At 34.3% G+C, this 19,186-nt stretch overlaps 2 protein-coding genes across 3 annotated transcripts in view; both read left to right on the plus strand.

The window, feature by feature from the left end:
* The window catches only part of LOC134853404 (uncharacterized protein DDB_G0283357-like), an 88,165-nt gene that overhangs the window by 49,637 nt on the left and 19,342 nt on the right, over window positions 1-19,186 (plus strand). The gene's annotated exons all lie outside the window — the stretch shown is intronic.
* LOC134853276 (uncharacterized) lies at window positions 13,606-18,814 on the plus strand. Its single transcript, XM_063869250.1, has 3 exons — window positions 13,606-15,164; window positions 17,062-17,617; window positions 18,154-18,814. Exons 1-3 carry the CDS (start codon window positions 14,549-14,551, stop codon window positions 18,458-18,460), a joined length of 1,479 nt encoding a protein of 492 aa, XP_063725320.1. The 5' UTR covers window positions 13,606-14,548; the 3' UTR covers window positions 18,461-18,814.

Consider the following 19,186-nt stretch of genomic DNA (forward strand, 5'->3'; position numbering starts at 1 on the left):
TGGATGATATTACCCTCCCCACAGTTGATCGGGGGCATTGAGCAGACCGGGGACTAAGAAAAAAATTGTGGTAGCACAAATAACGTGAGGTGTAACTTGAATATCTGGTAGTGTATTGTGAAAATACTGTGGTCATATCTCAGTCGAGATACATTATAGCAAACATCAGGATTAAATCGAATCAACTAGACAAAATCTTTTTCTAGCTGAGAATGGAATTAGGAACCCTGAATTTTGGGTTTAATTGTCTATCAAAACAAAACCCGTCTGTAACAAATCGTTACCTTATTATCAAGTATGATAATATTCTCAATTTCCAAAAAGACTGACAAGTTTTTAACTGGTTTGAATTCAAACCAGTAAAACTAAAATTCTAAACAGTTTTGACGGACAAAATTCAAGTTATGTTCTTACTTCTGCAGTTTTCAAAAATACTGGGCTATTTTTGATTTTGACTTGTAAAATTCAAAACATCTTTTTGATATTGTGTTTTATAAAAAGCAGAAGAACTTGAAACAAAATCAACATGTTTTTGCTTGCATTCGAGACAGTTTCTAGTAGTTGAGCTTAGAGTGTTGGTAAATATGTTTAACCCGTGAAATAAACACCGAAATCCATTTCAAAGAAGATGAAATGTCGAAGTACTGCGAATTTGTCCTAATTTTAACCAAGAGTTATGGTTCAGAAACAGCATTTTGAAGTATTTATCGAGCATTTATTTTATTGTTTTTGTTTCTCTCAAGTTGTAGCTGCAATGTCAGAGTAAAATTTAACCTGATTCAAACCCTAAATTTTAAACAATTCTTGAAACCCATTTTGATCCAGCAAAAGGCGGTCGGTTCCTCAAAATATCTCGTTTTATGTCATGATCATTTAGACGAAATGAGGAGTTTTTTTTACAATAGGATCATTTTGAGAATGCGTGAGAGTTTTTTGATATAATTTTTAACCCATGCTAAAGGTATGGTATTATACAACAAAATTTGGCTGCTTAGTTTAGTAGTACAGCTTTCTCAAACGCTATTCTGTGATCGAATCATGATTCGCGTTTAGAGATTCAGTGTTTGATCATTGAAAAGTTATGACCACAGAGTTACTATATTGCCATCTAGTTTCGTACTAATGTAAATTTTACTGAGGAAAATTTTGCGTTAAGTGCAGATTTCTTATAGGTGTAAAATGAAAGTCCATTGAGGTAATCCTAGGTAAACATAAGGCAGAGTTACGTTCTGTTGAAATACTTCTGGGAGTTCCGTCTGGTTAGCCGATCATTTCATAAACTTACTTTGAAGTCAATCACATAATGCAGTTTCTAATTGGTTCTCTGATTTCGATTCTTTTCTGTTTTTTTTTTTGTTACTTGCTGAATGACCATTGAGATAGTTGTAATTCAATTCCTGTCGATAGTAGAACTTGAGCAGATCTCAAAAATCGGGTTTGCTTTAAATAAGCTGACAATATCGGTAATGTAAACTAGTGAGCCTGTCAAATTACCCCCATTCGACTGTACTACTGTAGGTTTGTTTGGAAATGAACAAACAAAATGTAACTTCGCAATAGTGTAAGTTGTACTTGAATTGAACTGAATAATAACTGTTTTCAGGCTGTTTATAGTTACCTGTGTACAATTTCAAGATTAAAAAAGTGTTACAATTAAACGAAAGTTGAACTCATCAGAAACCGAGTAGTGCTTTTCTCAGGTTATAGCTTTTCAAGAAATTGAATTGAGTCTTATTAATCTAGCCATGAAAATTTTTCTGCTTATTTTTTTGCTAAGTTTTATTTTTAATAGAAACTGTTTTTTTTTCGATAAATATGATATTTTTTTTACTCAAGATAATTTTTTGCTGAAGTTATTCACACATTTTTTGATGCTCTAACTATCCTATGCATGTGATTTTTGATTTTGTTGAGTGATTTTTTAGAATTATGCTTCAATTATGCAATAGTTGCCTACCGAACTTTCGGCTGATTGCACTATTTGTTTGTCGAGTGCTCTTCGCACACCTGTTGTCATTTAGATCGCCATTCTGTGTCAGAACCCGTTTTGATATTGTCCGTTTGAAACCTCATGTGAAGAACTGTTAAACCAGTTTGTACCTTATAACTGGAGTAAGATTAATACAGCTCGTACCGTTAGTTGTGTGAACAGAGTTCTTATTCAATGCTATCCTAGCCGAAAGACTGTGCGGCCGAAATAGAAGCGGGAAGATTGGTTGTTTTGTTTTATTTTTTTAATGAAGCAGAGAGAAAGTTTGACTTAAAAAACAGACTAGTAGTTATCGAGAATCTTCCGAAAAAAGAACTTTTCCATCTGTTAAGTAATTATTTCTCCGTTTTCACTCGTGAAGTTAGTTTCAGTTTAGGCGAAGTGGGAGTTCGATGAAATATTCATACTTTCTGATCTTCCTTTCATGTTGTTCAGTGCAGAAATGTGAGTTAAATAGGTTTGCTTAAACTGAGCCCGTAGTGTTCTAGTCCCCATTCGCCTATTTGCTTTTCCCTAGCTCAAACACTGAATGGGTCTGAGAATTATCACGAAATTGTATGGGTCACTTTGCAATGTTACTACAAAGAATTTACGATGGCGTTGTTTTTAATTTGTTGTAGATGTCACAGTAAAAAGTCGTTGGTATCCTCGCATTATCCAGAATCTAAATGATTATAAATCGTGAGAGTATTCGATAAAATATGTGATCTATTTCATTAAGATAAATCAGTTTTAGCATCACGATTTCATCTAAGAAGTCGTTGCTTAAATAGTTTTTGGGGAATCTATAGATAGTTCAAGTTTACAATGAGTTAATTTCACGCGCAAATTTTAATAACTGTTTACTTTTACATTAAATGGAATTATTACATGCAACTGGATAACACGATGAGGCTTGGTACTGAAGGTATGTTATTTTTTTTTTCATTTCAATCTAAATATGATTTGAAAAAGACAATGGCCAATGTTTAACTTCAAAGGAATCAACTTCATGTCGTTTCTGGGATAGTGTAGATAGATATGCACACAGTCGCAAACTGAAGCATTGTTTTGCGTGGCTACTTTAAACCGGTGTCTAAAATACGTTTAGTTGAGAAGGTATTTGAGTTCTCGGCGTGCATCTATCGATATCAGAAGGTTTTTGTTCTCACCATGCCCATGAGTGTGAATAAACTATGGCCTTCGGTGTGTGTTTTCGCGCATTTTAATGTCATATGGACTCTAGTGACATGCATCATAAAACACTTTCTATGTTGATTTGCAATCCAAAAACAAATACCAGAAAATTTGTTCCGTTGTGGAGAGGAACTGGTCTGCTTATTTTCATTTCTAAGAGTTATTTTCAGCAAGAATTTACAATTGTAATCCAATAAATCAGCCTCTTCCAATTTGTTGCAGTAGGATTTTTCAACCATTTTTAGGCTCATTTCAGGCTAATTAACTAAAAAGCCGCGCAGAATTCGAAACAGAAGTAAAAAAAACTTCAAATCATGTATCACTTATTTAGTGTTTTTTTTTCTATTTTTGCATTTTTAGGAAGTCTTATAAGGTGTTCAAGCCCAATTTTGACTCTTTGCAGTTGGATGTTAGGTTTCTCGTTAAAACGAAGGGCAACTTCCGCTTTTCAATAACAAAAGTGCAAATGACGCGAGAAAATTAAAATGGTCTTCAGTCTTCAGAATTCCCAAGCAATAGAAAAATAACATTAAGAACCAGCTTTCTCTAAGTGGGTGAATTTTTTAAAAATAGGTGTGAATGATGAACTTTAGTTGAAATTCGAACATCTTTGGCTTGAAATATGTTTTCTCCTTAAATTCTAAAACTGAAAAAAGGCAACTAATAAGTTCTTTCTGTTTCCTCGAGTTCATGGACACTACTTCAACTGTCTGCTGACTATATGTTTTGGCCTTGTTTTTTTTTTCCGAAATAGACATTTGTTTTCCATTTAAATCGAGAGTGCAGTCAAAAGAATCATTGTACGTTGATTTTCTTGATTGCGCTTCCGTTGAATACAGGCTTCTTTCAGGTTGAGAACTTGTTTCACAAATCACTTGAATCATTCGATAGCTTGAATTGAAAAAAATCAAACTCCTTAGATTCTTCAGTGGGTTAGCATAGAGTAAACTATCACGCGTGGAATTGCAACGGTCCTGTGTTCGAATCCGGGCAGGATCTGTTTTTTTTTTCAGTGAAATTTTCCTGTTTATAAATTGTCCACCTATAGTCTGTCTGTTTTTCTGGCTTAGTTGCCACACCATGATTTTTTCTTGCTTCGTAAGCGATTTCCTTGTAATTGAAAGAGTTTTCGATTGTTTCCTTAAATAGTTTATCTACAAGCCCCTGACTTATAAACATCCTTTTTATGTTTCTGGAGAGAGGTAGTTACGGAGGGGGGGAGGAGTCTTAGAAAACCAGGGCATAATATCTTTAAGTTATGATGACAGTAATTGTTGTCAACTCAACTCGCGTATACCCAATTTTTCGGCTTAGTTTCCTCTCAAAAATGTTGCTTTATACCTATTAAACCCTAAAAATGTTGCTGAATGTGTTTTCCTCAAATTAATTATCTTCGAGTCAAGCATTTGGAGTTGTGGCTTTCCGAATTTTTGAAGAAAAATTTGACTTATTTGATCTGGTTTCATTTTCTGTCTTCTAGCTGCAATGTTTGTTTTGTGTGTTGGCTTGAGTAGTGCGTAGCTCCGCTTCACCTGTGTTTGAGTATCTTTTTTGGTCTCCTGTTTCCAAGAGCTAACGATTAAATTGCTCTTGCATTTATTTAGATTGTGTAATTGTGCTCAATGGTTCGCTTTCGATCAAAATAAATGCAAGTTACTTTCTGGGACTTGTAATGAAGGGGGGTGGGGGGGCTGTCAGAATATTTTCAATTATTTCATTGGTTGCAAGTCTTGCGTCCAAATTTGACCGCTCAATTCTTTGTGTTCGAAATAAGACTTTTTTTGCGATTTTTTCAGAAACGTTCAGAAAACTTTTTTTTCTTCAAAATTTGAAGTCTCCAACCCATTAGTTAGGGGCTTTCAGATCACTCCATCTGGTTGCAGTTTTGGAGATGTTTTCGAGATTTGATGATTTTATGGTTTTTCAATTTTTTTCGAAACTAAAATTTTTCTCAAAATTCAAAATTACCAACCCTGTTATTGGGTGCTGTCAGAGTACAATCAAAGGTTGCTGATCTTGTTGTCAATATATTCGCTTTTTTTTTCTTCAAAAACTCGAAGCACAAGAGGTGCGTTACACGCTAGTTCTTTTTAACTCAAAAGTTGAAAATTAGAAAACAATCCTTTTTGGTTCTCCTTTGGTTCATTAAGATTTATCTAACTGTCCGAGAAAATGAATACGATACGGTGAAATTGAATAAAAGAACGTTTTAAATATTTTTTGCTTTTTCGAATTTTTTTACAAAGCAGACAGTGGTTGAATTGGTAGCTCAATTTTTCCCCGACGTTATTGTTGGCTGTATTTGGAAGGCGATGGTGAAATTATCAGAATGTAACTCTGAATGTCAGGAATACGAATCTCATAGGCAACTTCAGTAATAGTTCTTCAATTTTTCAACGCTTCTTTTCGTTTTTTATTGTTGTAATTCCAAGTTTTTTTGTTTCTTTCGCTTATTGTTTTTCGGCTTTTTTCATTTTTTTTGGCTCAGTAGGTTTGGGCCAATATTATATCGGCTTAGTGACCTCAATTTGTTCGGTTTGGTGCGCAAATAATGTTTGTGTGCTGAGCATGTGGGTGAGTTGATAACTTATAATTGTCTGAAGTTTTGTGAATTGTTTTTGGCTTTTGTTTTTCTTGGGCTAGTGGCCTCATATTGTGTCATTTGACGAGTTGTGTTTGTGTTTTGAGGATGAGGGGGAATTTTTTGAATTTTTTCGGCTCAAAATTTTTTTTACATTCATTGTTTCTTCATGATTTAGCCGTTGATTCTTTCTGACGAGGATTGATTAAAAGTCAATAAACGTAGTTAAGGTACCTGCGATCACGCCAGTTTCGATTATTGCGGTTTCATGTTTTTTTTTCAAGTTCAATTTAAAATATTTTGCTAAAAGGAAGACATTACTCCCGCCAATAAAGAAAATGTAAATGGCTAAATTTTAGTTTTTAGATTTCCCCGCTGATCAAAGAAGAGCCTATTGATCCAGTTTTCTCCAATTGGGCTAGTTTCATGAAGCAAGTGTTGATCATACATACGTTTGAAATTTGCGTGAAAAAAGTTTTAAAATATGCGTGAAAAAAATGTTTTAAAAAATGTTCATTTTTTTTATGTTTTACTTGCTTTAGCTGTAACTTTTTCAGCTGTTTTTGGCTCTGTTTTTCAAATTCATCAGCTGCTTCAAATTCATCGATGTTTTTAATTTTCATGTACCATTTTGAAAGCAATTAGTTTTTTTCGTCTAGACATTTTACGACCTTTTCTTTATTGGTTATCTGTGGTAGACTTGAAAATTGACGTCAAACAAGAGCGCTTCCCCATCAAAAGTCTTGGCAGGGTATTATTTAGTTTTTGTGATAGTGATTTCAAGTGGGCACCTAACTACTATGCTAATGAGTCAGTAGCTTTTATATATCACTTTGTCTTAAACTCGACTATGCAAACTTTGGTGCACCAGTGAAGTGATTAAGTATCCGCCTCTGAATTGAAAGGTTGGTGTTTCGACGAAGAATATGGTCTGTGTTCGTTATTTGAGGGTGAGGCAACATAAACTAGATAAAAACAAAAAAAGTATAATGTTCTTGGCCAAGGCCAATAGTTATCTGTAAAGAGCCGAACAGCTCATCTTTTGTTGATTTCCCTTGTGGTTAAAATGACTGAAATATTAAACAATTTTCCAGTTTTGCTTTTTCGTTGATTTCAACTTGAGAGTAATCATTGTAAACTGTAATTTAATAGTAAAAGAACGAAGTGGTTTTTACTAACGGTGGTCTTGATGATGTACTGTTGTTTTTCTTTTAAGAAAAAAATCTTAAACTTTGTTCACACTGAAATTTGATTTTTCGCTGTTCGACTTTGATTTTTTTTTCAATTCAAGTTCATTTCGTTTCCTATGTTAATTGATGGTAAACTCCTTATCGAACAGCTCAGCTTTGCCTCTGTGTCTATTAATACTAGCAGCCCATATTTAAGTTCAGGCTGTTGTTTCGTTTAATGGCAATGAGCTAAGTGATTTCCTACTGGTTTTGGTAGAATGGTTTGGTTTATTTCTTATTTTTACAAAAGAGGCTCAAATTTTGCTACGCTAAGAAATTTTTTCTTATGATTTAGCCGTCGATTTTTTCTGAAGATTGATTAAGTGTCAATGAACGTTGTTAAGATACCTGTGATCACGCCAATTTCGATGTTTTACGTTTGGTTTCTTTTAAGTTCAATACAAAATCATTTGCTATAAGGAAGACATGTTACGCTGGTCAATTAAAAAATGTATAAATGGCAAAGTTTCCCCATTGAGAGTTTCCCCGTTAAAAAGAGTTGGGTTTTAGCTTAACCCTCTCACAATCGCCTGGAACAGAGATAGGCTATAGGCAAAATCCGAGTTGCAGAGCTTAATGTTCGGATTTTTTGAGTTGCATGGATCAATGTTTCCCCAAAAAACTTCAGACTACCTTAATCAGGGTTATTATGTTACCTAAGTTTTTTGCGTCTAGACATTTTACGTTACCTCTTTCAAGGCCATATATGGCCAGGCTGTGGTAGACCTGAAGAGAGAAGTCAACAAGAGCGCTTAACCATTGAAAATATTGGCAGGAGATTGTTGAGTTTTCGAGATAGCGTTCTCAAATGAGCACGTACTTACTATGCTAATGAGGCAGTAGCTCTTGGATTTAACTCTTATGACTATGCAACCTGTGGTGCGCCGGTGAAGTGTTTTTTGAACAGCTCGTATTGTTTTCGTTCCTCTAGTGTATAAGGCGATTGAAATATTAATTTGTTTTCCAGTTCTGCTTTTTCGTTGAATTCAGCTTGAGACTTATCTGTTTAATCAGTTTTTAAGTATAAAAGAACAAATTAGTTTTCACTTCCATAGGGCTTGATTATATTTTTTTTTGATAAAAGTCTTCAACTTTGTTCACGCTCAAATTTGGTTTATCTCGGTTTGACTTTGATTTCTTTTCCAGTTCACTTCATTTCCTTTGTCAAATGAAGGCAAACTCCATTATCAAACTGCAAAATTGTAAAGGCCACGAAAAACGTGAATGAGTTCAAGTATCAAAACAGGACTTTGATTCTCTGAATTCCCGACGGAACAAAAAAATTACCTATTGATAGAGCTCCTTTAAATAAGTCAACTTTCCAAAAAAAATAGTCAATCAGTAACAGTATTTGAAGTTCAATGAACTTCAACGTGGTATGTTTTTTCTTCGAAAGTTGAAAAATTTTCAATCATTTTTTTTTTTCGTTTTCCTTATTTTTTTAAAAAACTTTTGCTACTGTCTGTTGGCTATGTTTTATTTTTTTAACAAGCTATATCTATGAATGCAATATTTTAATGCCTGTGACAGAAATAATTCTAAAAAAATAGCTATCGAAAAATTTGGCGATAATGTTGAAAAGTTTTGGCAACCCTAATTGCCCTCCCCGGGTGCACTTTTGCGTGCTACTGGTCTTACCCTGTCTCTATTCTTTGTGGTCTAATTTGAATATTGGATTAGTTCCCGAACACGCATAAGACCACTTTTAGCTTCGAAATTAAATTGTCAAGGATGTTATATACGTCTCTTGTCTGGGATTAATTTTCAATGGTTAATTCGTCGTTTGCATCCGCAGCGGATGACAAATTTGACTGTTGTAGGGTACAATTTATACTACTGGTTGGAAATATTACCATTCTTTTACCACTCAAATTAATCGTACTTCTCTGAATTTGTGATTAATTTCGGGCCGGATTATGCAGATAAGGTTGTCGCCTCAATTATAAAATAATTTTCTCATTAAATTGAAAAAAAAAATCATTTTCTGTAAGATTCCATTCCAGCTAAACTCTGTGCTGCTTACTGATATTTTAGCGGTAAATAGTGTCTAAAATTTTCTGCTGTCATTTTTTTCTGGCCGTCTATAAGTGAAGTCAGCGGTCGAGCGGACTTAACTGTGTAGGCAGGAAGCCTCAACAGCCTTTGCTGTTTTAATCTTTTCAACCCTGGTCCTAAAATAATCACTAGCCTAACTTATTACCTAATCAAAATGCAACGCACATACGTCACTTCAATTTCTTCGCCGTTGATCAATTTTGGGTCTCCTTTTTATTTTTAACTTTTCATACCAGCAAGTAACTTGCAACGAATTCAAAATACTCCTGCTGTAATAAATGGGTTGATTTTTCTTTGAAAAAACCCCAGATCCTTTCTTTGAAGTTTACTTTTATTTTGAATTGTAGAATTTTTTTATTATATTTGAACTCGACAGTATAGTTTTTCCTAATTCTACTACCGGTCATTCTAATTATCTCTTCATTTGAGCACATTTACAGTTTTTAAATAAAAACACTGGTTTTTGAACGACTTCGTTATCTCCAGTATATAGGGCATTTATTTCACGTGTACTTTCGGTCTGTAAGTTCACTACAAAATTTGTTCACGTGGTTCATGTGTTTTTGTGGCTTTCCAATTATGTTTTCCCCAGAATTGATTGTCGAAATATATTATCGGGCTAGTGCGAAAAGCTTAATAAGTACCTTCCTTAAGAAATATATGCGAGGTTTAACCGTCACGCGAATACCTTAGCAACTTTTATTGCACCGATTTGGTTTCTGGTAAATGGACTTTTGCGAAGAGCGGTTGGGCGTTTTTGACCACATGCATCTGACCGAATTGCTTCAGGTTTCGAATTCAGTTTTTTTTTCGTTTTTCTAATTCAAAACACAATAGTTGATACGGTTGTGTAATTAAAGTCGAATAAAGTCTATTTTTTTTTTATTTGCAGCTTGACGCATTGGTCGAAATTGATACTTAGTGTCGAATTATATTTTTGGGATACTTTTCATGCAGTGGATGGTTTATTTTCGTTAGGCGATTTTTTGATTGATTTTCTAAACGCCCAATTAATTATGTGTTCTTTGTTTCCGTTGTTTCGTTTTCGACCCAATGTGTGTGAGGGAGAACATTGCATTATAAATATTCAACTATAAAATTGTTTATTTCATTATTCAAAAAAATATTTCAAAGTTTTTTTTATTTTTTTTTTATCTGCCAATTTCTCTGCTTTACTTTGAGATAATTAGAGTTAAAAAATTAGACTTCCCGCTTAAAAAACTGTCTGCTTTGTTTTCAATATTTTCTTTGGGAAAATAGAGTTCTGCGAAGATATTTATACAGCTTTTCTAATTTATGATGTTTGACTTTCGCTGTCTTCGTCTTAGCCAAAACAGATTTTGTAAATTACCCATAACTCACTCTTTGTGTTAAATTGTTTCGAAATAGTGTCATTTTTTCAAACTCAATTAATAGTTTCATTATTAAGACATTTAACCCATCAATCTCCAAAATTTTGTCGCTCTTAATAAACAGATATACATAATCACTTTTTTTTTCCAAATTGCAAAAGTAGTTCGTATGTAGGAAGTGGTTTTAAGGCAGATTGTGGAAATAACTGACTAATAACTCACACTCTTCAGTTTAAAATGTTCCCACAGAGTGCCTTTTTTCCAGTCTCCACGAGTTCGTTGGCGTTTTTTTTTCTGAATCTCTGTTCGCTTGGTTTCTTCATTCTGTATCGCATTGGAATTTTTGAGCTCGGCTGTCCTCCTTCAAAGTAAGTTATTAGCTGCTTTGAACTGCACTTTTCAAATTAATTGAATTTTACGACTAAAATTTAGTCCTTTTGGTACTGGCGCAAGCCTTTTTATAACTACCTGAAGTTATACGTGTAGTTAATTCTATTAACAAGCTTACTTTTTATGTTCCGACTGATCTCGAACAGTGCGGAAGAGCTAACCGCCAGCATAATATGGCGTAGTTTGTTAGAATCTATTATATATTTAAATGAGGGCTTCACTAACTCTCCATGTTTAAGCTTTTTCAATGTATTATTTTTGCATGTTTAACAAAAGAATTTTTTCACGTTTAAGCTATATCGTATATTGCAATGGTTAAGATTTTTTTAAATCGATTTTCCGGTTTGAATTCAGCGTTTATTTTACCAAGCTTGAAATTAAAAACTCAATATTGGGATGCTGTCAGAGCTTCCCCAGGTGTTGCGATTTTGGCCTCCATATATGAGTAACCAAATCTTTTTAGTTTACGAGATACGGCAATTTTTGAGATTTTTCAAAAAATTTTAGAAAACCTTACTTCTGTAATGGGGACTGTCAGAGTACTCTCAGGGGTTGCGTATCTTGCCTCCAATTATGACTGCTTCAATGCTTGTAGTTTTCGAGATATGAAGTGTTTTATGATTTCTTTTAAATTTTTCAGAAAACTTGGATTTTTAAAATTTCAAATGATTTGAAATTCTGAACCTTGTAGTTGGGTACTCTGGGGGTACTCTCAGGAGCTTCTTCATGTTGCACTTTTGCGTCCCATTTCGACTGCTCTAATGCTTTTTGTTTCCGAGCTGTGACGTTTGTAGTGTTTTTCTTAATTGTTCAAAGAACTTAGATTTAGAAGTTTTCTGATGTTCCCATCTCTGGTGATGCTTTATCAGGGCACTCCCAGGGTTTTTTCTTGATGTTTTATGATTTTTTCGAAAAAAAAATTTATAGAAAACCAAGTTTTCTTCAAAATTTGTGGAATTCCTAACCCTGAAGTTGGGGGTTGTCAGAGTACTCTCAAGGGTTTGCGAATCTTGCCTCCTAATATAAGTGCTGAATTTTTTGTAGTTTTCGGGATATGGCACTTGCAGTACTCTCAGAAGTTGCAAATCTTGCGTCCAAATGCGACTGCTCATTTGCTTTTAGTTTATCGAGATGTGACGTTTTTCTGTCATTTTAAAATTTTTCAATGAACTGATATAAAAAAAATTGTATGGTTTTTCAAAATTTGAATTAAAAATGAACTTGACTAACTTTACAAAACTTGAATTTACCAACCCTGTGTAATCCTTGGGTTCTGTCAGAGTACACTCAAAGGATGCAATTTTTATTTCCATTATATGCCGTTTTTTATGAGTTGTCATAAATTCGAAGCACCGGAGGTGCGTTACATGCTAGCTTCTTTGAATTTTTACTCTGGTTCTAACATTGAGTCGATAGGTTTTTATTTCAGTCTGCCATAATTGCATAAATAAAACCGTAAGTGCACCTTGGAGAGTTCATTGCACATTCGACTCAAATCATTTGTGATTTCTGGACATAATTTTGTTGAAAATGGGATAACTCTACCTTTAATTGGATCCATAAGTGTTTAGCACTTCTGGGGCCTAGCATTCTTGTGATAATAAATTTATTTTCTATTACGCGTAAACTGGATTTGAGATCAAAACGAGCAGACAAAAATCACCCGGTTGTGTTTTGTAAATATGGCTGTTAGTACCCTTGTGGTCGATCTGGGTGTATGGATTATGCTTATTAATGTGCCATAGGTTAGGTAGTTGTAGGTCCATTTATTGGCACGAAATAAGAACAAAGTATACTCTGATCATAATCTCCTTTCAGTCAAAAATTATTAAAACTGAATATTTTTGTTGTTATTTCATTTGAGTTTTCATTTCGTCTTAGGATTGGCGGTGTAGTTTTACCGAAATTTCAATTCTTCCTGTTCTTTTTTTAAAACTAAATGCGTAATTTCTAAATTGATATTGCGTAAGCGTTGAAGTGATAGCGGCAGTTTTAAGCTGCTGAGGCTTTTTAAACACCACATTTAATTGACTGTTCAAAAAAGTTTTAACCATTTTTGTATGTGGGGTGGCATTAGCTTCTTTATTTTACGATTGATGATAGTTGTTTAGAATGATGCTTCTAAAGTCAAGTAGGTTGAAGTTTTTTCGTAAATTTTGAATGAGCTTTTTCATCTGTTCTGCATAATTCATTGGAGATGAAATTTAATTGTTTCCATTTTTTTTTATTATTGGAAGCTGACGGTACTATTTTGCTCTCAAACACTTTTCCGTCAGTAATGTGATATAGTTCAACATGTTTTATTCTTGAAATTTTTAGTCGTTTTTTTATCACGCTGATCCAAGTTTTCAGTCATTTTTCCAGCGTTTTTGTTTTCAACTTCTTGTCGCTTCCAGACTTTTTCCAATACTTTTGAGCAATTTTTAGAGTCGCTTCCAGGCTTTTTGAAGCAGCATGTGGACTTTGTTCACACTTCTTCAGTCCTTTATTTGACCATCCAAAGAGTACTTGCCTTCCACACTTTTTCCCAATGGGTAGTGAGCTTCTCAAGACAGCTGATACTTGGACTAAATTGCCTGGGGACTTGTCCCTTTTTGGTAATTTTCACCCTCAGAGAATTATCATAATGCAGCTATCCGAATTGTTTTACGGTAGAATTGCTTTTTGCTGTCCGAGTTTTTTTTGTGAGAAACAATAACTCGTAAATTAATTATCTGCCATTTTTTTCGTGCGTTACACTACTAGAATTTCTTAAAAGATGTTTAAAATAGTATAAAATAGAAAAGCTGAGAAGTCGGTTTAGAATTCATAAATTGATCCATTTTATAGATGAAATCGTAGACTTTTTAAGCATCTTCAATTGGGAAAATTTGTTCTTTTAAAGGAAGACTTTTTGCCTTTTAGTTATTAGTACCACTCCGTTGTATGAACACCTAGCTAAGAAGTAGTCAGATATAGAAATTCAACTCGACATAATGAAAGTATGGAATTGAATCAGAAAAAAATTATCCCTAGTTAGCCTCTATTCGACACACTTCACACTTTTTCATTTTAATCACCAACCTCCATTCTTACTTTAGTATCATTTCCCATTACCCAGTAAAAATGTATTAGGTTATTTTTTTTGGGTTAGCTTAAATTGGCTTTCCTATCCCTTTACCATTAGCATAATTTTTCCGAAAACTAGCATTTTTACAGCACATGGAAAAAGAGTTGAATAGCCCCATTTATCACGTGAACAGGATCGTGAAATCATTTTGTAACTGTGAATTCTTACTAGAAAACTGTAGATTGATTCTTAAAATCTCGAATGTAATAGCGTTGGAATTGAATTTTCCCCCCGGCTATTTCCTTTGTTGAGAATTTACGTCGATGTTTTTTAATCTCATATTCATTTTAAGACTCTAAAGCGGTCTTAACTTACTTGCTTTTCTTTAAGGTTAAGTGGAATTCTTAAATTTGAACACCTGGGTTTAAAGACACTTTTTTGTGAAGGAAAATTGAAATAGCCTTGGGAGTTTTTGCAATTATTTTGTTAGAAATTTGACATTTGACTAAGGGGCTAAAATGTCACCTTTACGCCGCCTCTTTTCACCAAATCTAAAGCAGATGTAAAGTCTTCGCATTATTGAATTTTGCTTCCTTTTTCATATTAAGTGTTGTAAATTTTCATTTCAAAAGGCATCTAGTTATTTGAATTCGTTTGAAATTTCGTTCTACCCACAAATTGTTCTATCCACAAATTGCAACTTTGTTGACCGTTACCATTTGGATTATGCCGGATTGGAGCTTTGAAATTGCAGTCAATGTTGCCGCCTGGTTTGTTATTTCACCAGAAAAAGCGAAAATAAAATCGAAAAAGAAAAAGTATCGCGCACCATTATCAGGCCAAAGCAGTTTAATACCTATCGATACAATTGCAAACCCTCAAACTGAATCAGTTGTTGAAATAAATGAGACTAGTAATTATTGTTTATCATTAGACTGCGAAGAAATTACTAGTTTGCAAACTTCAGAGTTGTCACGTGGCTTACTCGACAGCCCAAGAGTAACTCCAATGAATGGAAAGGTTGAATCGACCAGTCATGAAATTAAGGACCACGAAGACTATGAAAAAGGCCATAGCTCTAATTCTCATCCATCGCCTTTACGACAATTAATACGCCATAAAAGCTCACAAGATTATCAAGATTTTTCGCCTTTTCGAGCTACAGGGCTACGCTTTGTGTTACGTTGCGGGTTCCAGATGTTTTTGCTATCGTTAGCTGTTATGAATATTGCGATGCAACTGTATGTTATTCTTGAATTGAAGGCGAAATTCGATCATCAGTTTTGCTTCTACTCAATGTGTTCGTTGCTTCTGGACGTGGCCTTGTTTTCAGTGCATATTGGTAAAGGCAGTCACCCGATTATTTTTCCAGAAGCAATGAGCAGTGCGACTATCATTTTTCTTCGGTGTTTTTTTTGCGTATCAAGGCAGTAATTTATGCCATGCTCAATTTTTTTGTGGTTCGATATTCGTTTTGAAAGCACAGCTCAAATGTTGCTTTCCAATAACCGAAAAAAAAAAATGCGCTTTGATATAGTTTAGTTTTTCATAGCTCAACCAATTATATTTTTACGCTTCTCGGATTTTTGGCCAAACCTGGGTAACAACCACGTCTGGGACGGCAAAGGTCTTGGGTTCAAATCCAGGCAGGTCTATTTATTAAAAGTCAAATTTTTCCGTTTCAAAGAAATTTTCGGCCTATCGTTTCTGATTGTTTTGTCGGCAGTTGCCGCATCACGTAATTTTCTTATTTAACAAAATATTTAAATCAAATGATAGCTTTGCGTAAATCAAATTGAACCTATCTTAGTACATTTGGTTTTTGAGAAAAGCACTCTGCCTGAGGTGGTAGATGTCCTTTGTTCAAATCTGGCCAGAACCTGGCGTTTTTATTCAAAAAGGAAATTTCCAGTTTCAAAATATGTGAACTTGTTGTGTGTCTGCTAATGTTTGGTCGGCTTAGTTATTTTGTTACGGATTTTTACAGTGTTGTAAGTATTTTGTCCAATTCCAATTGTTCTGCTACTCCAGAAGTTAATTGTTGTGATAGTTTTAAATATCAGTGAAAGATGATCGAGTTCTTTAGTTTTTCTTTTCATGATGATTTTTTCAATTCCAAATCTTTTGCTGCTACAGAAGTTAATTGTTATGGTAGTTTTAAATTATCAGCCAAAGATCGTATTCATTTTGTTTCTCTAGTAAAAGCTTCTATTTTGTCGCTCTTTATTGAATTTTGACGATTTTATTTAGATTCGATGAACGTAGTTCAGACTCTTATATAGGTCGCGATGGTTTTTTTTTCGTTTTGGCTAAAATTTATGACTTTCGATTTTTTGTATTAGTTCCGTATTTCCTTTGTTCGAAAGAAGGCATACTCCACTATCAAACAGCAAAAGTGTAAAAGTCACGAAAGACCTGACCGACTTTTAGTTTCGAAAGTGGAATTTCATTTTTCAGATTTCCTAGCAAATAGAATTTTTTCTTGTTGATCCAGTTTTCTCAAATTGGTTTAAAATTATCAAAAAAGTGCCAATCATAACTTTTTCTAGAAACTCAACCGCTTTTTTGTTTATTTTTCATTGATAGATTGCTTTTCCTATCCAAAATCAACATGAAGTTTAGATAACAATTTTTTTTCTTAAGTAAAATTTTGTTTTGGGTTTCCATGCGTTAATTGAGATTTTTCCAACTGTCTGTTGGTTATCTTTTTGTTTTATAAATGCTCAAATTCTGCAGCTTTCTCATCATTTTTTTTACATGTGCAGCTCAAACGAGAAAAAAGAAAATAGCTCTTAACTTTTGACTTTTTCCAAGTCAGTGCTCAAAGGTCAGAAAGAACATGAAAAATAAAAGCTCACTAAGTTCAGCCTGGGCAAAGGGTCAAAAATGATGAAAGGGAAATCGGAAGAATTCTTTGATCTCACCTTTGTTTTGTAGATCCGGTGTTAATTGACAGAAGTGATAAATGCAGATTTGCTATTTTGGGTTCAATGAAAGAGCCTGCTAAAACAAAAAGGGAAAAGATTTCTAAAAAGGTCATCTGACCTGTTAGGACTGCTTAATAATGAATAAAGGTGACTCTTTCTTAAAACATGCGCTCGAAACTGTTTTTTTTTGTTTTGTGTTCACGTAATTTATGAATGAATTGAGACGATTGAGTGTATTGGATTTTGCATCCATTATCGGTTTGTATTTTTTCCAGTTTTTTACCTTGTTTGAACCGGGTGTCTGCCATCCAGTGTTAGCTCTCGTTTCTTTCTCGTGCTACTTGCGACAATTGAACCGAATACAACACCGATTACACCGCGGATACTCGAGTCAAAACGACTCACAAACAACCACAGGACTGCTACAAATACAAAACGGATTCTCCCCTGTTCTACCCCTGCCAATGCAACCCAATTTAACCAACCCGAGACCTGCATTCGGGGGACCTTTTTATCAACCAGGAATTGGTCGCCTTGCACCCGTGCATCATTTGGCTACTATTAGTGCACTGTTAACTTTATTGCACCATGTTTTATGTGACATGCAGTTCGCACTATTTTACGCGGGAATAACTTTTATACCCACTAATAAGAGTGAACAAATTTTTGGAGATATTGAGACTAGTGCTGTTGGTGAATTTAAAGTGTCGTTGAAGTTGGTTAAGCAAAGAGAGTTTGCAGTTAATGATTCGAACTTCGGTCTGGTTCTGGCGTTGACAGTAGTTGAAGTTGTTCTGCATTGGTGTCAGTCTTGGGTTGTGTATTTGTGGAAGAAACCTTGTTGCTACTTTGCCGAGAAGTTTCCCATGTGAATATAACGAATTTGCAAATACACGCTTCGAGTTTTAAAAAAAATCTGAGAGGAATGATTTGCTTTGAAAGTATTTTTTATAGAAGGCGCAGAATTTTGCTTCTGTTAGTTTAAACTGACGCGATATAACATTACAATCTGCCGATTCAAAATCCATACCTAAATGAACGCATTACCTCTCTTCCAAACCTGAAAAAGATTCCTTTTTTCAGCCAGCAGCCTTTAATAAGTAAAACCAATAAAGACTCAAAATGGAGTCATTATAGTGATTTGGGAGAGCTAGGAAAATCAATTTGGTCGACCTAAAAAAAGGTCGACAAGATTTTCGATTTTTTAAAATCCCAAATCCCTCCCCCTCGAGAAACTTCTAGATCCGCCCCTGATAAAGACTAATTGTTAATCATTTTATAGGTAAGTTGTTAAGTTTGCTATTTATAGTTGCTGGGTTAACTAATTATTTTTTTGGCTGTCATATAATTAGACTATTTGGGTCAAAACTCTAAGTATCAGCGTGTATTTGTTTGTTAAATAAGACACGAACGCGATTTATACAATGAAGCAGGAGTAATCAAAGGCCTTCAGATATTCTTCCTCCCATTCATCACCCTCTTAATTCTAATCTGTGGGTCACTAACCCTAGCTCAACAACAACCCCACGACAACCACTTCGGAAATGGCGGGGGAGCCACGCAGTATTTCATCACAGGACTGTGGCTCTCGGCTCTGATTTCGGTCCCGTTTCTTCTGGCGATGAGTTCATTGGTTGCATACTGGGTGCTAAAAACTTCAGCAGATTTAGCTTTGAAGTGTTACCGAGTAGTGTCCTCTTCTCTTAGATAATATACAACAAGCAATAAAATTATATTTTCAAAGTTTTTTCAACAAGCAATAACAATTATTTTCAAAGTTTTTAAACAAGCAATAAAATTTATTTTCGAAGTGTTTTCAAAGAAAAATTAGAAGTTGTCCTCGTAAGAATTTAGAGTCCTGAGGGTATCGAGTGTTGCTCGCCTAACGTGGTAACAGTATGTTGTGTGTCATGACCTCATGTTATCCGTATTAGTATCGAATTAAAGTTTGCACCAAGGTCATTTCGCGGTTAAATCTACTTTCAGAGAGTATCTTGGATAAATTTGAACGATCTAGGTTCTTATTTAGTACAGTTTGTGCAATATCATATCATGATATGAATTGACTGCGGTTTCGAAGAAATTGATAGTTTGCAGTGAGCTGATAAGGCTAAATTGTCATTTTGTTTGTACTAATTCAGCAATACGAAATTTGAAGCTGGAGCTCACCCATAAATAATTTGTAATTCATTTATCAGTTAATGGCGCTAAGAAATTTTTTTATATATCAGTTATTTCGCTCAGAAGAATATTGCGTAAGTACTATAACTATCCGGAATAGCAAAAAAAATTCTGTTTATATGGTATTTCGTCTAATTTTCAAGTGATTTTTCATTTATTTAGGTTTATCTCTAAAAGATTGGTTTTTCCAATTTTCGATGAAAGTAACAAAATTTTTGTGCGCTGCGCGGTTTTCTTTTTAGACCAATTTCGACTT

This window comes from Symsagittifera roscoffensis, chromosome 8 (genome assembly GCF_963678635.1).
Source record: "Symsagittifera roscoffensis chromosome 8, txSymRosc1.1, whole genome shotgun sequence".
Lineage (NCBI taxonomy): Eukaryota > Metazoa > Xenacoelomorpha > Acoela > Convolutidae > Symsagittifera > Symsagittifera roscoffensis.